This window comes from Haplochromis burtoni, unplaced genomic scaffold (genome assembly GCF_018398535.1).
Source record: "Haplochromis burtoni strain Fernald_Lab_line unplaced genomic scaffold, NCSU_Asbu1 Contig_615, whole genome shotgun sequence".
Classification (NCBI taxonomy): Eukaryota; Metazoa; Chordata; class Actinopteri; order Cichliformes; family Cichlidae; genus Haplochromis; species Haplochromis burtoni.
This window is the reverse complement of record NW_024582976.1, coordinates 140101-155398: the sequence shown is the minus strand read 5'-3', so window position 1 is coordinate 155398 and position 15298 is coordinate 140101. Positions and strand designations below refer to the sequence as shown.

General features: G+C 40.3%; 1 protein-coding gene across 4 annotated transcripts in view; it reads right to left on the bottom strand.

Annotated features, from left to right (window-relative positions):
- Nucleotides 1–1255: 1255 nt before the first annotated feature.
- Nucleotides 1256–15298, bottom strand: part of zc3h18 (zinc finger CCCH-type containing 18) — a 41103-nt gene continuing 27060 nt past the window's right edge. For 3 of the 4 annotated variants that reach the window (XM_042214822.1, XM_042214823.1, XM_042214825.1), the window contains exons 11-17: nt 11944–12060; nt 11720–11728; nt 11425–11630; nt 7805–8019; nt 6083–6182; nt 4133–4220; nt 1256–2407 (exon numbers count right to left, since the gene is read on the bottom strand). In XM_042214822.1, the coding sequence (XP_042070756.1) occupies nt 2197–2407; nt 4133–4220; nt 6083–6182; nt 7805–8019; nt 11425–11630; nt 11720–11728; nt 11944–12060 (946 nt within the window). In that variant the 3' untranslated portion in view covers nt 1256–2196. The remainder of the gene's footprint in view (nt 2408–4132; nt 4221–6082; nt 6183–7804; nt 8020–11424; nt 11631–11719; nt 11729–11943; nt 12061–15298) is intronic. The other variant, XM_042214824.1, reaches the window with a different exon arrangement.

The following is a 15298-nucleotide window of genomic DNA, read 5'->3' as shown; positions in this document are numbered from 1 at the left end:
CCGAAAGACAAAACTCCAAAACACAAACTTAACAACGTGGTGTATGCTGTACAGTGCAGTGAGGATTGCCCAGACCTCTACATTGGAGAGACCAAACAGCCACTTCACAAGCGCATGGCACAACACAGAAGAGCCACCTCCACAGGACAAGACTCAGCAGTCCATCTGCATCTAAAGGACAAAGGTCACTCTTTCGAGGATGCCAATGTTCACATTTTGGAAAGAGAGGACAGATGGTTTGAAAGAGGAGTGAAAGAAGCCATCTATGTCCACTGTGAGCGACCATCTTTGAACAGAGGCGGTGGTTTACGACACCAACTGTCTGCCATCTATAATCCAGTTTTGAGATCCCTTCCCAGACGCCTTTACGCCCACTCACATCCTGGGCCATCTGGCCTCAGGAAATCGCATGATAGGGTGGGGCCAGGTTTCACAATGAGCTCACCCGAAACCCTGGCTGACTGTGACCCACACCCGTTTTCACACCGTGGCTCATGTAATTAGGTAGAGGATCATCAGGGGGTCCTTTGTCCCTCTTTGGGGGGACACTCCCACTGGGCTTAAATCTGGGTCTCTCAGACTCTTAGAACTGAAGAAGCTTCTCGGATGAGAGGTGAAACGTCTTCAAGCAACTTAAAGAAGTCCAGATGCTTTTCTCTCCAAGCTCCTTAGACTATGATGACCTGGATGACTGAGAACCTTCACAGACATATGGTGTACTACCAGTTAATGCAGTACACCATAGTGTTTGCATCTATCCAAAAGATCGACATAGCCAATGTGACATCAGTCACTGGTTGTTGCACGACTGGCCACTGGCGAAGTTTAGACTTCGATCACTAGGCTCACTTTTCCTCCAGCACCAGGTTTTTCTCTTTGTAGAACTGGTAGTTGCTGAGAAATTGCAGTCAGGACCGCAGTGGTGACTGACACTGCCCTGTCAAAAGCAAAACTATGATAAGATCAGGTATGACCTCACTGTGACCTTAGGAGCAATGCAACGGCTTAACAAAGAAATCGATAGTGACTTTATTAGAGATGGCAGATGGGAATTTCTCAACACTCAATTGTGATGGTTCAATGCTGTGAATAGATTCATGATAATGCGCTAGCTTAAAAAAACATGGACGTTCTTAACAAACATCTGTATGGTGTTTAAACTGAACAATGCCCCTTTGAAATTATTATACATTACTGTGGATCGGTACTGTAACACATTTTCTTTTTTCCAACAGTCGACAGCACACAAAGGAACTTGTCTTATCAAAATAGTTTATTTAGAGGCTTTTCTCACAAAAGCAAGACATACGTTGTCTCTAAATGTTCCCATTCCACCTCAGACTCCTCCAACAAAAAATGTGACAGAAAACATTGTTTTATCACTTAAGAGCTAAGAAAACAAAACGTTGGAATTTTTTAAAAAGCAGTACTTCACATCAATGTGGTTTATAATGATATGCTTGAAAGGTTCTGAGCTGTGAAAATGACCACTATCCTAAAACACAGCAAGGAGGCGAGGCATTGGTTAAAGAGGGAGCTGGGCCGAGTATGGATGCTTGTGAACTTGGAGATTTGTACAAAGAAACGCTCTGAGGTCCTGTGGGCTGTTGGTACCCTGTAGAGCTGAGCCAACAGTCACACCACTGCACATACAGGAAAAAGGAGAAAAAAATGCAAGAACAAGACAGTAAAAGAGATAGAAACGGCTCAGTGTTCATAGATCTATTATTCACCACACCATGAGGAAAATGCTTCCATTCTAGTGAGGGAACAAAGTGAGCAGCAGGTAAACACAGTACCCCTTTACTATCCTGTCTCTGCATTATGAAGTCTAAACATATTGCACTCCATTCCTGAGACGTCCCTTTCCTTGCCAAATGCCCAGATGACCTCTTCTATTTGTGAGGTAATATGTGGCTGAGACATTAAAAGGATTTTAACGGGAGCAAACTCGGAAACATGGAAGTGATCAATGTTCGAAAAATGAAGCAGAGCCCATCAAGCCCAAGGTGGTTTTTGTGGCAATTACTTCCTGTTCACTCACACAACAGCCTTTATAACCAAACCATACAACATTTTTACATGTCCATTGGAGATTTGAGAAAAAACAAAACAAAAAACAGTCCACCCTGTGACTCTCATGGTTGCCCAGGCAGACTTTGCATGTGGATGAACAGGTTAGGGCTGTGCTGCCATTTATTTGGCAGGAATCTTTGCTCGTTTACGGGCGATGGCATCTTCCACAGCCTTCAGCTGTTTCAGAAGCTCCTCGCGCCGGGACAGCGTGTTGCTGGGTTTGCTAGAACCCGATCCGGCACCCGATGCTGGACTCGGTGTGACCAGCTTGGCCGATGGAGCTGCTGGGCTTTTCCCAGATGATTTGGGAGGTGGAGACAGAGGACGTTTTCTAAGAAGACAGACAGAGTTAAGCGTTATAATTACCAGCCAAGTGCAGATGAGAATACATGACTAAAAAAAGGAAAAGAATGTCTGAGAGCCATTCCCTGCATTCACTACTTCCACTGCTGAATCAGCCTTTGTTTAACAACACTTAAGTTAGATGACAGCACACATCATGTCTTCTGTTTTAAACGGGATGTTATGTTGATTCATCAACTATTATAAACCCATTCAGTGTTTATCTACATCTGGGTCTGTTTTAACTGTTAAACTCTTTAATCCTAGTTGTTAAAGCTAGTTATCCACTAACTTTAGTTATAACTAGATCCCTGCGAGTTTCAATAAGTTCAATATAAAACTTTGTCAGCTTTAAAGTAATTACATACAATTCTTAATATCACATATTTAATAGGTTAAATATAGAATCAACCAACCAAAATCAGCCATCTATGAATTAATCTTTTAACATTACAATGATTCAAATACTTTTTAGTCTTTAGACTGCTAACCAAAGTAAAGCAGTTTAAGCAGTAATTGTGAGCTAAAAAAAGGAAAACGCAAACAAAAAAACCCTCTATTTGCATATCAGTCAATGACAAGCAGAAACAATTCTCAGTTTTCAGAAACTAGAAGCAGTTTTGTGGAAGCTTTTTTTCATTTCTGGTTAACTGTGCAGATTGAAAACAGCACCTGCTGAGCATCTAATGAACTGTTGACACTGTCCCTGAACCATTTTAAAAATCTTTTGATCAAAAGCCTTTTGGTAAATTAGACTACTGAACAATGTTGATATTGTTTATGATACTGGCTTTTCAGTTAATTAAACAATTACTACTATTCAGGTATACAAAAGTTTAACAATGCCTATAGCATAGTACAGTATTTGATGCTTATTCACCACATAGTAAAAATGATTACCTTTTGCATTTGGGACTGTTGGTCAGACAAAACAAGGAAATGGAAATTGTCCCTTTGATCTCTCGATTTTCACAAGTCTGTTCAGAGTTTCACTAAGGCAATTCCCTGGCCCCAACATAACCCTCTCTGTTATTTCTAACTCATGTGTGTCTGCTGACATGCCTCAATTTTGCTCATCAGCTACTGCAGGCTAAAATAGTTAACTAGTGTATATGACCCAGATTAACCTTGCTGTGTTGCTGGTAAAGTAAACATTACTATCTCTTCATGTTGGAAAAAAACAAACAAACTTGCCACTGTCTCTTCTTTTTGAACTTTCCTATTTCCAAAACCAGGAAACAACCTAACGGGAACATTTATACTGGATGTCCAAAGTGGTATGACATGAATCCATACATTATTCATAATGGAAGTCACAATGAGAGTTTCATGGTGGACAAAACAAATTATTTCATTTCTCTCATTGGTTCTGCCTCTGTGTTCAGTACAGTTCAGTACAAAACAGGATTCTTGATAACACAACGGAATTATTTCATAGAGGGGATTTTGCACAAGAGACAATGCATTCTACAACACGTGCAGGGAAGGTTAACTATCTGTGGCCTGTTCCTCATTTTGGCTTATGAAGTTTGCCAGACCACATGACATGACAGACATGTGTTTGGCCTGAGTCACCATGATCACTGCTGCCTATACAGAGGCTGTACAACATAGAGAAAGGTGATTTAAGAAATTCCACAGTTCTAGCTGAATGTCTTTTGTCTTCAGTGAAGGTTTAAAAACCACAGGCCTTCAGCAACAATAAGCCACCAACCTGTCTCCCTGTGGGGGCATGGGTCGCCCTCTGGGTCGATCTATTCGAGGAGAAAGTGGGAGTCGGCCAGGTATCCTCTTATCGCGGCCTAAAAAACACCAGATTAAGAGATAATGAGGCAGACAGACTAAACTACATTTAAGCTTTTCATATGAAAACAGTAGGGGTGCAACGACACACAAAATTCTCGGTTCGGTTCGATACTTTGGTGTCACGGTTCGATATTTTTTCGATACAAAAAAAAAATGTTCATGCCTTTTTAATTTGTCATTTATTAAAATTATAAATATATATTTTAACTCAAAAGTAGAGTTTTTAAATTTAATGTTGCTGAAACAACAAAGTAATAAAAAAATAAATCTATCTGATTGAGAAATCACTCATCTTTGGAAAAGAGAGTTTATTACAGAGAAATGGCTCTTTTCAAAATAAAAGCTATACTATACGCTTCTTCTGAGCTATATTCTCAGCAGCATATTAAACATATCAGGTCCCCATAAGGAGAATCATGTGCTAACGGCTGTCTAAATGACTCGGGTAAAGTTAGCAGCATGCTTGTTGTTTTTGTCTGCTTCCAATTGTCTTTGCACTAGGATGATGTCGGCGTAAATGTGCAGTCATATTCATTTTGTTCTCACTAGTGCTGTCAGCGTAAATCTGAAATGACGTTAACGCCACAACACGGCAAATCTCCGTTAACGAGTTACCGCGGATCGCCCCGTGCGTGGGGCTGGATGGCGTCAACACGTTAACGAGCTAACTGCGCTAACGCACTAGTTCCCACCCATGTAATTGAGCATTGCGTGGCAGATCCAACATACTGTTTTACTTTTGTCCATGACGCGCTTACCTTCAGGGTCATACGTCACATGAAAACCAAAACAGTTCCAAAGGCCAGATCTGAATGAGGGTGGGGGAGGTTCAATTTGCCATGTTGCAACGAGCTTAGCTTCTGTCTTGCTAGCTTGTGCTGCGCTCAGAGGATCTGCGCTCGACAATGCAGCCTAGGCGGAGTAGTCGAACGCAGATCCACTGAGCGCTTAACACAGACAGCATCGTCAGAAGAAAAGTTGATAAAATAAATAAAAAATGTTGTATTGTTCGATACATATGCGTACCGAACCGAAAGCACTGTATCGAACGGTTCAATATCGATACGAGTATCGTTGCACCCCTAGATAACAGGTGCAATTTTCTGGAGCTAATAATGACTGGGCATTCGAGGGGATGTGCAACGATGTGTCTTGTCCTGACTGTTAGATGGTGAACCAGCCCGGCATTCCAAAAGCACCTTCATGCCCATTACTTCTAATGGAGGTCCCTTTTGAGTGTATGGACCTCATTGGGCCATTTCACCAGAGCGTACAAATCATGGACTTTAAAATCTTATTCGGTTGCTCCACCAACCCGTCAGTCTGAGGGTGATAGACGCTGGTCCAAAGAGATTTAATGCCCAATAATTCGTATTGTTCTTTTAGTGTGAGAGACATGAACAGTGTGCCCTGGTCAGTCAGTATCTCGGGGAGATGACCTGAAAACTGAGCTTGCACTACACTCTTTAAAGAAATGGTGCGCAGCGGCACTGCTTCGGGATATCACATTGCACCAAAACTAATACAACGCTAATACAAAGATTTTAAAGTCCATGATTCGTAATTTCATTCATGAAGGATGAACGCAATTGGAATCGCTGGTTAGACCCTCTGTTGTTTACAGGTTCCCCAGTTAGTGTTTGGAGTTTTATACCAAATTGAAGAAAACTGGAAGGAAGGAATGAAATTCAGTATGTTCTGGACCTGAGAGCAAAGCTAGACACACTGAGTAGGTTTTCCTGGGAGAATTTGCTCCAGGCGCAGGAATGTTGGCAGCTCCTGTACAACAGAGGGGCTAGGCTCAGGCAAATTTCCCTGGGAGACAAAGTGCTTCTATTTAGTCAGTCATGTTTCTCACCTTTGTCTGGAGACATAGCCATTCTTTTGTTGAGGGGGGAACCTGGCCTGTCTTTGTCTCCAGGCAGGTACCGCTTCCTGTTGCCTTTGTCTCCCTGCTGCTGAAATTGAACAATTCAAACATTCAGGAAAAATTACAGAAACGCAAGAAATGGGTCCATACTGGAATGGAAATCAAGCTCAAGTAAAGAGTCAAGCTGTCTATTGTTTCATGCAAAAATGCAAATAAACTTGCTGAGATGACACTTGCTGGGAGCATAGATAGGCTACTCTATCAGATACAAGAGGAGTGATTGAAGTTGATCAAATTTTTAGGTTAGTTCCTTATTAAGATTGAAATTTGTTTAAAATATTTTCATTAATTTATTCTAATTTTAGGATTTAAACCACAGGCCCAAAAGTGCCACTAAATACATTACGGTTGGAGAAAAATCAGTGTGTTCAAAATGTAAATTTTAGGGTAAATGTGGAGCTCTTCAGTGTGCAGGCTGCAGATCTTTGGCTTTTAAAGAGTTGTTTCAATTCTTCTGATGAGTTTCAGCCAGGATTTAATTCATCATAGCACAGAAACAGCACTAGTGAAGGTTACTAATCTTATGGCCGCTGACAATGGACCGGTCTGTGCTTGGTTTCACAGTACCACCTGACACCACTGAACATTATACTTTGGAGACTGTAACAGACAGTGAATTAATTCAATATTTTTTTTTTTTGCGTATTTGTTAGAAACATTTTTTAAAATTTTCCTTGAACTGCATACTATGAAGATGAACGTACTTTCTTCTGTTTGGTTACAATTGGCAATGAGGTGCGTTCAGTGTGTCTCTGTTAGTTTGAGTTTCCATGTAAAACGTGATAAAACAGGAATTTATGTATGTACACTCGTATTTGCTGCGTTAATCTTGGTAACAATGGTTTGTTTTGTTTTTTTAAACCATGTCTCACGTGATGGTGTAAATCATTTTATTTTCACTGAGTATGTGAGACAGGCTAAAAGAACATGATTGTTTTATGCTTAGGAAACTTGAGATTTCTAAATACAGTTGCTTTCATTTTTTTTGTCCTCACAATAACAATGCTGAGTGATCCTGTTGGTGAGCTTGGAATAACTGATCTGTAAACAAAGAACTTCTCCTTGTGGTAACTAATGGCAGTAACAGAGACTATAATACACCATTTGGTTTAATGGTAATGCATTCCACTAGCTTGAATCATCATTTTTTAGATAGATTCCAGTCTGTAAGCATACTGCTTTTTCTTAAACTCAAAAGCTAAGTGAAAAGTTGGTCAAGATTCTTTTCACGCTGTACATACCTTCCTTATACATTTTTAATTAAAAATATTGTATAAATTCCATTTATGATGGAGATGACACCCAGTTATGTTTATCAAGCCAGATGCCACACTGATAAAGGTTATAGTTGGGCCTGGATAAGGCGACCCTAAACCATCTATTAGTTATGCTGCAAAAGGTTTGTGTTGTTGGTGAATTTCCATGATTCACAGAGTCATGATGTCTATTGTGTTGATGCTAGTATGGATTGTCAGAGTGTGTCAATAGAGGCTAATTTTCACTTGTATAGATGTCAGAAAGTACATTTTCTTTAAGGACTTCTTATTTTGAACATTAAAGGTTCACAAAAAGCCATTAGAAACAAAAAAGGTGAGGTTTTCTGATTGAGATAACCAGACTCCTTTAAATGTAAGAAAGCAGAATATTAACCTTGTTAAGGAGGGTGAGCTTGATGTCTCTGTGGGAACTTGAACTGCCATAGTTTCCAGGGGGGCCCATGGTGCCAGGTGGAGGATGTACTGGGTGCCCCCCCCTGTTACCAGGCCCTGCTCTGGGCAAGGGATTTCCTTCTCTGGGTGGGGGACCAGACTGGTCAATCTTTCTTCGATCTTCTCTGAAGGGTTCATCCTTTTTCGATGGTCTTTCTTTAATGATGAAAAAAGAAATATGAGAATGTCATGTGTGCAGACCCAACGTCTGATTGAAACACATGAGGACTTACACGTAAGCTCCCAGTTTATCAAACCCCACTGAGCAGTCCTTCCCATTAAATCTAACCTCTCTTCTGCCTCTCCTGCAATGTCTTTCTTATCTTTCTCCATCTCTGAGTGGTTAGTGGAAGCTAGCTCTCTTTCTTTTCTCTCTCTGTGAAATATAGCAGCTAGACCTTTAGCTAGCAGTACACTGTGCCACAAACTGCACACAAACAGTTTGTGTGTTTGCTGATGTTTGTTGAGCTAATTGCTGCTCTTCAGTAGCACTAGCTAGATGCTGAAGTACCACAACCGCAATTTACGGAAAGAGCTGTCTCTATTATCTGAGGTGGCAGACGTCTTTTAATATCTGTCAGACAATGCTCAGGATTTTCCTACAACCTGTTGTGGCTAGTGCTATATCCTCTATGCCAGGGGTTGGCAACCCTGGGCATGTGTGCCACAGCTGGCATGCAAAGGGTTAACTGATAGCACGACCATAGCTGGACTGGCCATCAGGCATACCGGGCATTTACCCGGTGGGCCCATCGTGATTTTTTGTTTTTACGGGCCGATGTTTTTTGTTTTTTTTGTAACGTACAAACAATGAAAGATAACTCAGTTGTTTGGTGGTGGCTATGGTGGAGCTTTCACAGAGGCCAGCAGGTGGATGAGGGAAAGGGGAGGCAGGAGGAGAGCCCTGAGGCAGCCGCCGGTCCGAGTATCAGGTGAACTGAACTTCAGGTAAGAAGTTATGACCTGCAGTCTATCTGGGTCAGATATAAACCAAGTTTAGGTGGAGTTTATTTTCGTTGTGCTGACTTTTTACAGTCAGTTACAATAACTCGTACCGCGTACTAGCTAGCATGACAGAGTTTCTATACAGCTGGGTGGGTGCTATGATGCTACTGATGTTGAACTTTATTTTATTCACAAGGTTAGTTATTAGAGTTGCCAACCTTTCTGTAAAAAAATCTGGTGAGAGGGAAACATGAAGATGAAACCAGGAGATGTCCTTACTGGATCATCAGAGCTGAACAGGTGATGGAGAAACAGGTTTACCTTTTAGGTGACATGAATGAGTTGAAGGGAAGTTATGAACTGTTTCTGAGAGACAAATAACACCAGGATCCTTTTTTATGTAGCTGACAGCTGGTAACTGTGCAGGGGCGGGTCTAGCAAAGTTTTGCCAGGTAGGGCATTAACAGGGAGAGGGGGGCACAAAGAAATACGTTTCTTTCTTATTCTCATTTAAGATATCTAGCTTTTAATAAATGATGATCAGAATCTTACAACCAAAGTTTTTGTGATGATGATGTAAAATGTATAGAAATCATACATATACCAACAAGACAGTGTACATCACTGTCACAACAGCATCTGTTTTCATTCAAAGGCTTTATGGCTTTTCCTATAATACCTGGTGGGCCGGTCTCTAGTCAAAATGCCCGGGCCGATTTTTTGTCCCAGTCCTGGGCACGACACGCAGTGAATTAATCTGAGAGGGTGCATTAAAAAATAAATGGCGGTGCACATTGCAAATTAGCTCGCATAGACACATTAGTTGTGCTGCTTCTTAATGATGGTATCTTAGCTAACAACCCCAACTACCAGATTCAACTTGTAATTGGCTAAAAATAACTTAGCCTACCGGTGAGAGGGACGTTGCTAGCTGGCAGTTTTTTCAAGCGATGTTGAAATTTCCACATTCCGACACTTCAAATGCTTCAGGAGCTGTCCGCCCAGTGCAGCATCAGCACCACGGAAATACACGGATACAGCCAAAGACTTGAGACAGAATTCACAATGCGTTTTCAGGACTTTCAGGTGTATGGACCAATGTTTTCTTTTCTGATCAAACCAGAAAGCTTTAATGAGCAGCTGGATTTGACTCGCATTAACTGGCTGGACACAGAGGACATCGAAATGCAGCTGATTGAACTGAAAAGCTCGACTCTGTGGGTCAAGGTTTGCAGAACTACGAACACAGCTGGAATCCACAGCTGTGCATGTTCATGGAGCTGCATTTTCACCTGCTGTGCATCACTACCTAACAAGTTTAACTGTCTTCAGAACATTGCAGAGGCCCTATTGACAGTATTTGGCTCTACATGTCTGTGTGAGCAGATTTTCTCTCACATGACTGTCCTCAGGTAGCCGTCTGAATGCTGGACACTCAGTGACCTATTTCTCTGAGTGGGAGACCAGAGATCACATTAACATGTGCATCCCTGTATTAACAAACATGCCATATTGGCCCAGTTTATTTTTCTTATCATTATTGTGAGGAGACCATAAATAGCATTTGCACTTTCTGTTGTATTTGCTGTTATGGAGTTCTTGTTATGGATAAAAATTGTCTTTTTGTGTTTCAAAACAGCTGATAACTATTCGCTGATAGCTGCCAACATCTGCAAACAAATACATTTGTATAAAGTTGTTCTATATAGTGTGTAACTGTTAATATAGAGCATTATTAAATTTATTACTAATACAATCATATGGCATACTGACTTCTGAGGAAATTGTAGATGGCACTCATCATCAGAAAGGTTGCCGACCCCTGCTCTATGCTGTTGCAATGCTGGGGAAGCAGGTTGAGGGGTCACAGATGCCAACAGACTCATTAAACTGATCCACAAGGCCACTAGCATTGTGCGGATGCAGCTAGGGTTTCACAAGATGATGTCATAGAGGTGGATGTTGTACAAGATAAGGACAATGCTAGACAAAGAGACTAAGATGACCTAAATGTGCATCACAGTGTCATAGGAAATAATTTCTGCCTGTAGAAATACACGCCCATAATAGGTGAGTGTACTTCCTTTTTACCTTGACTGTGTTCAACTAAATCTTTTGTCTCCTTTCAACCATAGTGTTTGTTCTGGCCTCATCTCTCTGTGCTCTCCTTCTTTCCCTCACCCCCCAACTGGTTTCAGCAAATGGCTGCCCCTCCCCGAGCTTGTGTTCTGCTTGGGGATTGTGTCACTGGGGTTTTTCTGCCATTACAGGTCTTTGCATCAGACTGTTGTGAGGAACTGTCAGCTACATAAAAGTGAACTGAATTCATTAATTCCAGTTGTATTTAGTAGTAAACCATTTTTTAACGTTAAGACCAACCGTTTCAGATTTAATTTCTAGCTGTTAGATTAAATAAAATTATACTTAACAAACTTTGCTTAAAATTAGATGTATGAATATGGGCTACGTAAAACTGAGAAAGGTCAAACTTTGGGAAGAAATTGGGGGTTGAAAAGAATCAATCTGTTATGTCCAGCAGCACTACATTTATGTTTGCATGATAGGCTGTTGGGTCCTGTGTTCCAGTTGAATGGGTGTTAGGTGGCTTGTACTAACCCCTATTCTTGTCTCTTCCATGTGGGGACCGATCGCGTGGAGGCCCTCGCTCCTTGCGAGGGTGATTTGGTGTGGGTGAGCGTGAGCTGGCAGAGGATACTGGGCTGGCCAGGTCGGCATACATGTCATCTGAGTCTGCACTGCGTACAGAGCTGCTGCTGGATGACGCTGATGACACAGACGACACGCTGCTCACACTAAGTGATCTGCAACAAGAATTGACAGGTTGCCCCGTGAATACACAAAACACCATACCCAAACACAAAATACAAAGCTTGAACAACAACTGTCATACCTGGATTTTCTGTAGGATTTTCCAAGAGAGGCAGAGCATGAAAGCAAGAGAAGAGAAAATATAAATTACTGAAATATAAATTACTGATATTAGGTTGCATTGCGAGTAAATACAGATCAATAAGGGCCAAGGCAACAGATAAATAAGATATGATAGTAATAATAGTACTCAACTCTTAACTGGCAAAATGCAGTACTCAGGACAATGACTGTGTGAATAAGTACCTGGATTTCCTGGATCCAGAGTGTGATCTTGAGAGGGTGTTGGATGAGGATCTAGATCTGGAGCTGGAACCAGTATAACTGCTACCACTTTCACTAATACTCCCACTCATAGTTCTCCTGCAGCACATACAGAGACAGAGCTAAGAATGCAAAAAGGTTTTGTTTTTTTCTAAATAAACGAAAACCAGAGTAAGACAGGAATTTATTCAGTAGCTTTCACACAAGCAGATCATCACCAAAAAAAGAAACCTGAAGGAGAGTACATGCTAGTACATCTAATTTATTATTGACAAATGTTCTCTTGTTAATGTTCATTCTGGGAGACTTATCAAGTCACCACCCTCATTATCATCAAATAAATCATTGCTTATTGATGTATTTTTCTAACTAACATGCTGGATAATCATATTTGCAAATGATGTCAGTGTAGCTGCTGTCAATCGAAGCTCCCAAAATGAAGACCAAAAGTAATTTTTCAATGAGATTTTAAGGATTTCTGTGAGCAAGTTTTAACATTTTTGTGCGCAGAGTTAGGATGGAATCGCACAATGTACAGTGCGAGCTGAAATGATCAGAACTGATTATAATGCAGAAGTTTAAGCCCATTTTAAAGGAAAATAGCTTTTAGTGTGACTGTTTTTAATGTTGCTAATAAGGGTTATAGAAAGCAGACTAACCCTCTAGAACAGGGATGTCAAACTCATTTTACACCATGGGCCACTTACAGCTCAGTTTGATCTCAACTGGGCTGGACCAGTGAAAACTTTTATGAAGAAGTTGAACTACACATTTAATCCCTGAGATATCTAATATACGAAAAAGTGCAATTTCAACAGTACATCTCAGTTTTTCAACATGATAAAGAAATGCTGTTTTTTAAGATAAATGAAAGAAACCTGTCAGTGACTCTTTGGACTTAGATTGTAATAAATAAATGTGTAAAATTCCAGTGAAGGTTCTGGTAGTTTATTCTTGTAATGATAAAACAAAGGTTCTGTTAATTCACATAGAATTTCCTTGTGTTAATATTATTATTACTTTACAACAAACAAAAATGTATGAATGACCATTAACAAGGTCTTTATCAGTAGGAAAAGCTGTAAAACCTGTGAAAATGGAGTCATTTTGGCTATTTTTGACATTTATATTTCACCTTTAAAAACTGTTGCCTCGCCTTGTTTGCTGTCACTCTTTTCAGCACAACCTCACAGCTGACTTTTTAGGGGGTTTTTTTTCTTCTTTCATTTTGACATACTGTTTTAGCACAATGGACAAAAATGTATCAGTTGGAAGATGAGTTCTTTCTGAGCTAAATAGGTGGACACAATTATCTTGCTACTATCTCCCTACTAAAAGTCAACACTGGACAATGTTTGGCTCTTAAACAGCAAATCGTATTCCTCTGCATCATTTTTTCCCTCGTCAAATAAAACCAAAATGCTGTAAAATGCAGTGCAAGTAGGGCTGCAGTTACTGATTACGTTTTGTGAGCGTATTCTACTGATTATTCCATTGATTAATTGGATAAGAAATACTTCCTAAATAATAGTAATAACAATAAATAGTATTTATATAAATAATATATTCAATATTATTTAATATTCGATAACGAGCAATAATAGATATTCACCAGAGAAAAGTCATAGGTCTTTCAAAATGAACTGGTCATTGCTTTGTATTTTAGAAATTGAGTGAGCATTTTAGAAATTAAAAGATTTTAAAGACAAAGGCAAAAAAAAAGAAAAAGAAAAGCGCACATGCAATTTAAACTAACGCATTAAAAAAATTGCCTATGCTCTGTCTTTAATTGGAGGTAAAAAGAGTTTTGACAGTATCACATCTCCTGGATGAGGTGGATTTGGTGTATGCTTGGCACTACTTTACTTGTGTGGGTAAGGAGGCGACCACACGCCACATGACCGGAGAGCAGCAGCCGAGTCCTTCCCATACAGTAGGATACAATATGAGACCACCTTTAGCTTTTCTGTTCCATAAATACACTACTTAAAGCGTAGTCACTTACAAGTGATACAAGCAAAAATGAAGTGGTGGAGTCATAGCAAATGCTGTATGGTACAGTCTGTACAAGACGTCTTTGTGACAATTTTGGTAATTAGATTCTAGTAATGCCTTTTTAGTCCTGTACTGAGAACCAGTTAGTGAATATCTGTGAGTATAGCCCCTTTCCCATTAGTACGGATTGACTCGCCACAGTTTTCGGGGGTTTCCATTAGGTTATAGTACCAGGTTCTAAAATGGTGCGTGCTTGGCAGGGTTTCAAAGCGATCCAAGAAAGTAAAACGTGACGTCGTCCTCCAATGTAGAGCACCCCTTGCTGCACTCCACAGCATACACCATGTTGATTGCTTTATGTTTGGGAATTTTGTCCTTAGAATGAAGTGGTTTTTGTCTGAGGGTGTGGCTGGGTCTAAAGTACACTGGGATGTCGTGCTTGGAGAGGATTTTCCCGAGTTTCACTGATTAACCTGTTACATATAAGGGATGACAATGTTATTCTGTTTGTCATTCTTTTTCTCCCATTTGCCAATTTGATGAAAGCACAAGTGGGATAACCACATTTTTTAAAGACCTTTCTTCACATCTCTGTGTTCCTCTTCTCTCCCTTCTGCATTAGAGCAAATGTTTTCTGCCCGGTGTTGTAGGGACCTGATTACTCCAAGTTTGTGTTCCAGCAGGTGGTGGGAGTCAAAGAGTGGGCACTATTCTGTGTGTGTGTGTGTGTGTGTGTGTGTGTGTGTGTGGGGGGCTTTGTGTAAACTTCAATGTCGAGGCTTCCAATCTCCTCAATGTGCACAGCACAGTCCAGAAATGTCAAACTATTATCCTTTGTATCTTCCCTGGTGAACTTTATATTTCTATCCAATGAGTTGATGTGAGCAGCGAGGGTTTCTGCTTCTTGGGTTTTGATTATGACCCAGGTGTCATCCATGTGTCTGTACCGGTGACTAGCCTTATTCTGTACACGTACATTTTACTCAGCCAACTTGATAGTCAAGCTTGCTAGCCTTAGCCAATACTGTAGAACAACACTAAATATAAAACGAAAAAGGTAAATAATAAAAATAAAAGATAATATAATTCAGAACCCCAGCTTAATCTAAATTTAAACATCTAGGTGACCAGTCACGCCCATCTATACTCTTTTTAATACTGCAAGTTTAAGTTTAAACCATCGTGTTGAAGAGGCAGACAAAAAATTACACCCCTAGTTACATCATATATATATCAGTTCATCAGAGTGAAGTTAAAGGAAGGGAAGTAAACATAATAACAAGCGCCTGAACTGGTTTTCCTGGATTATTTCCACATGTAACTCAATCAGCCCACAAACTTG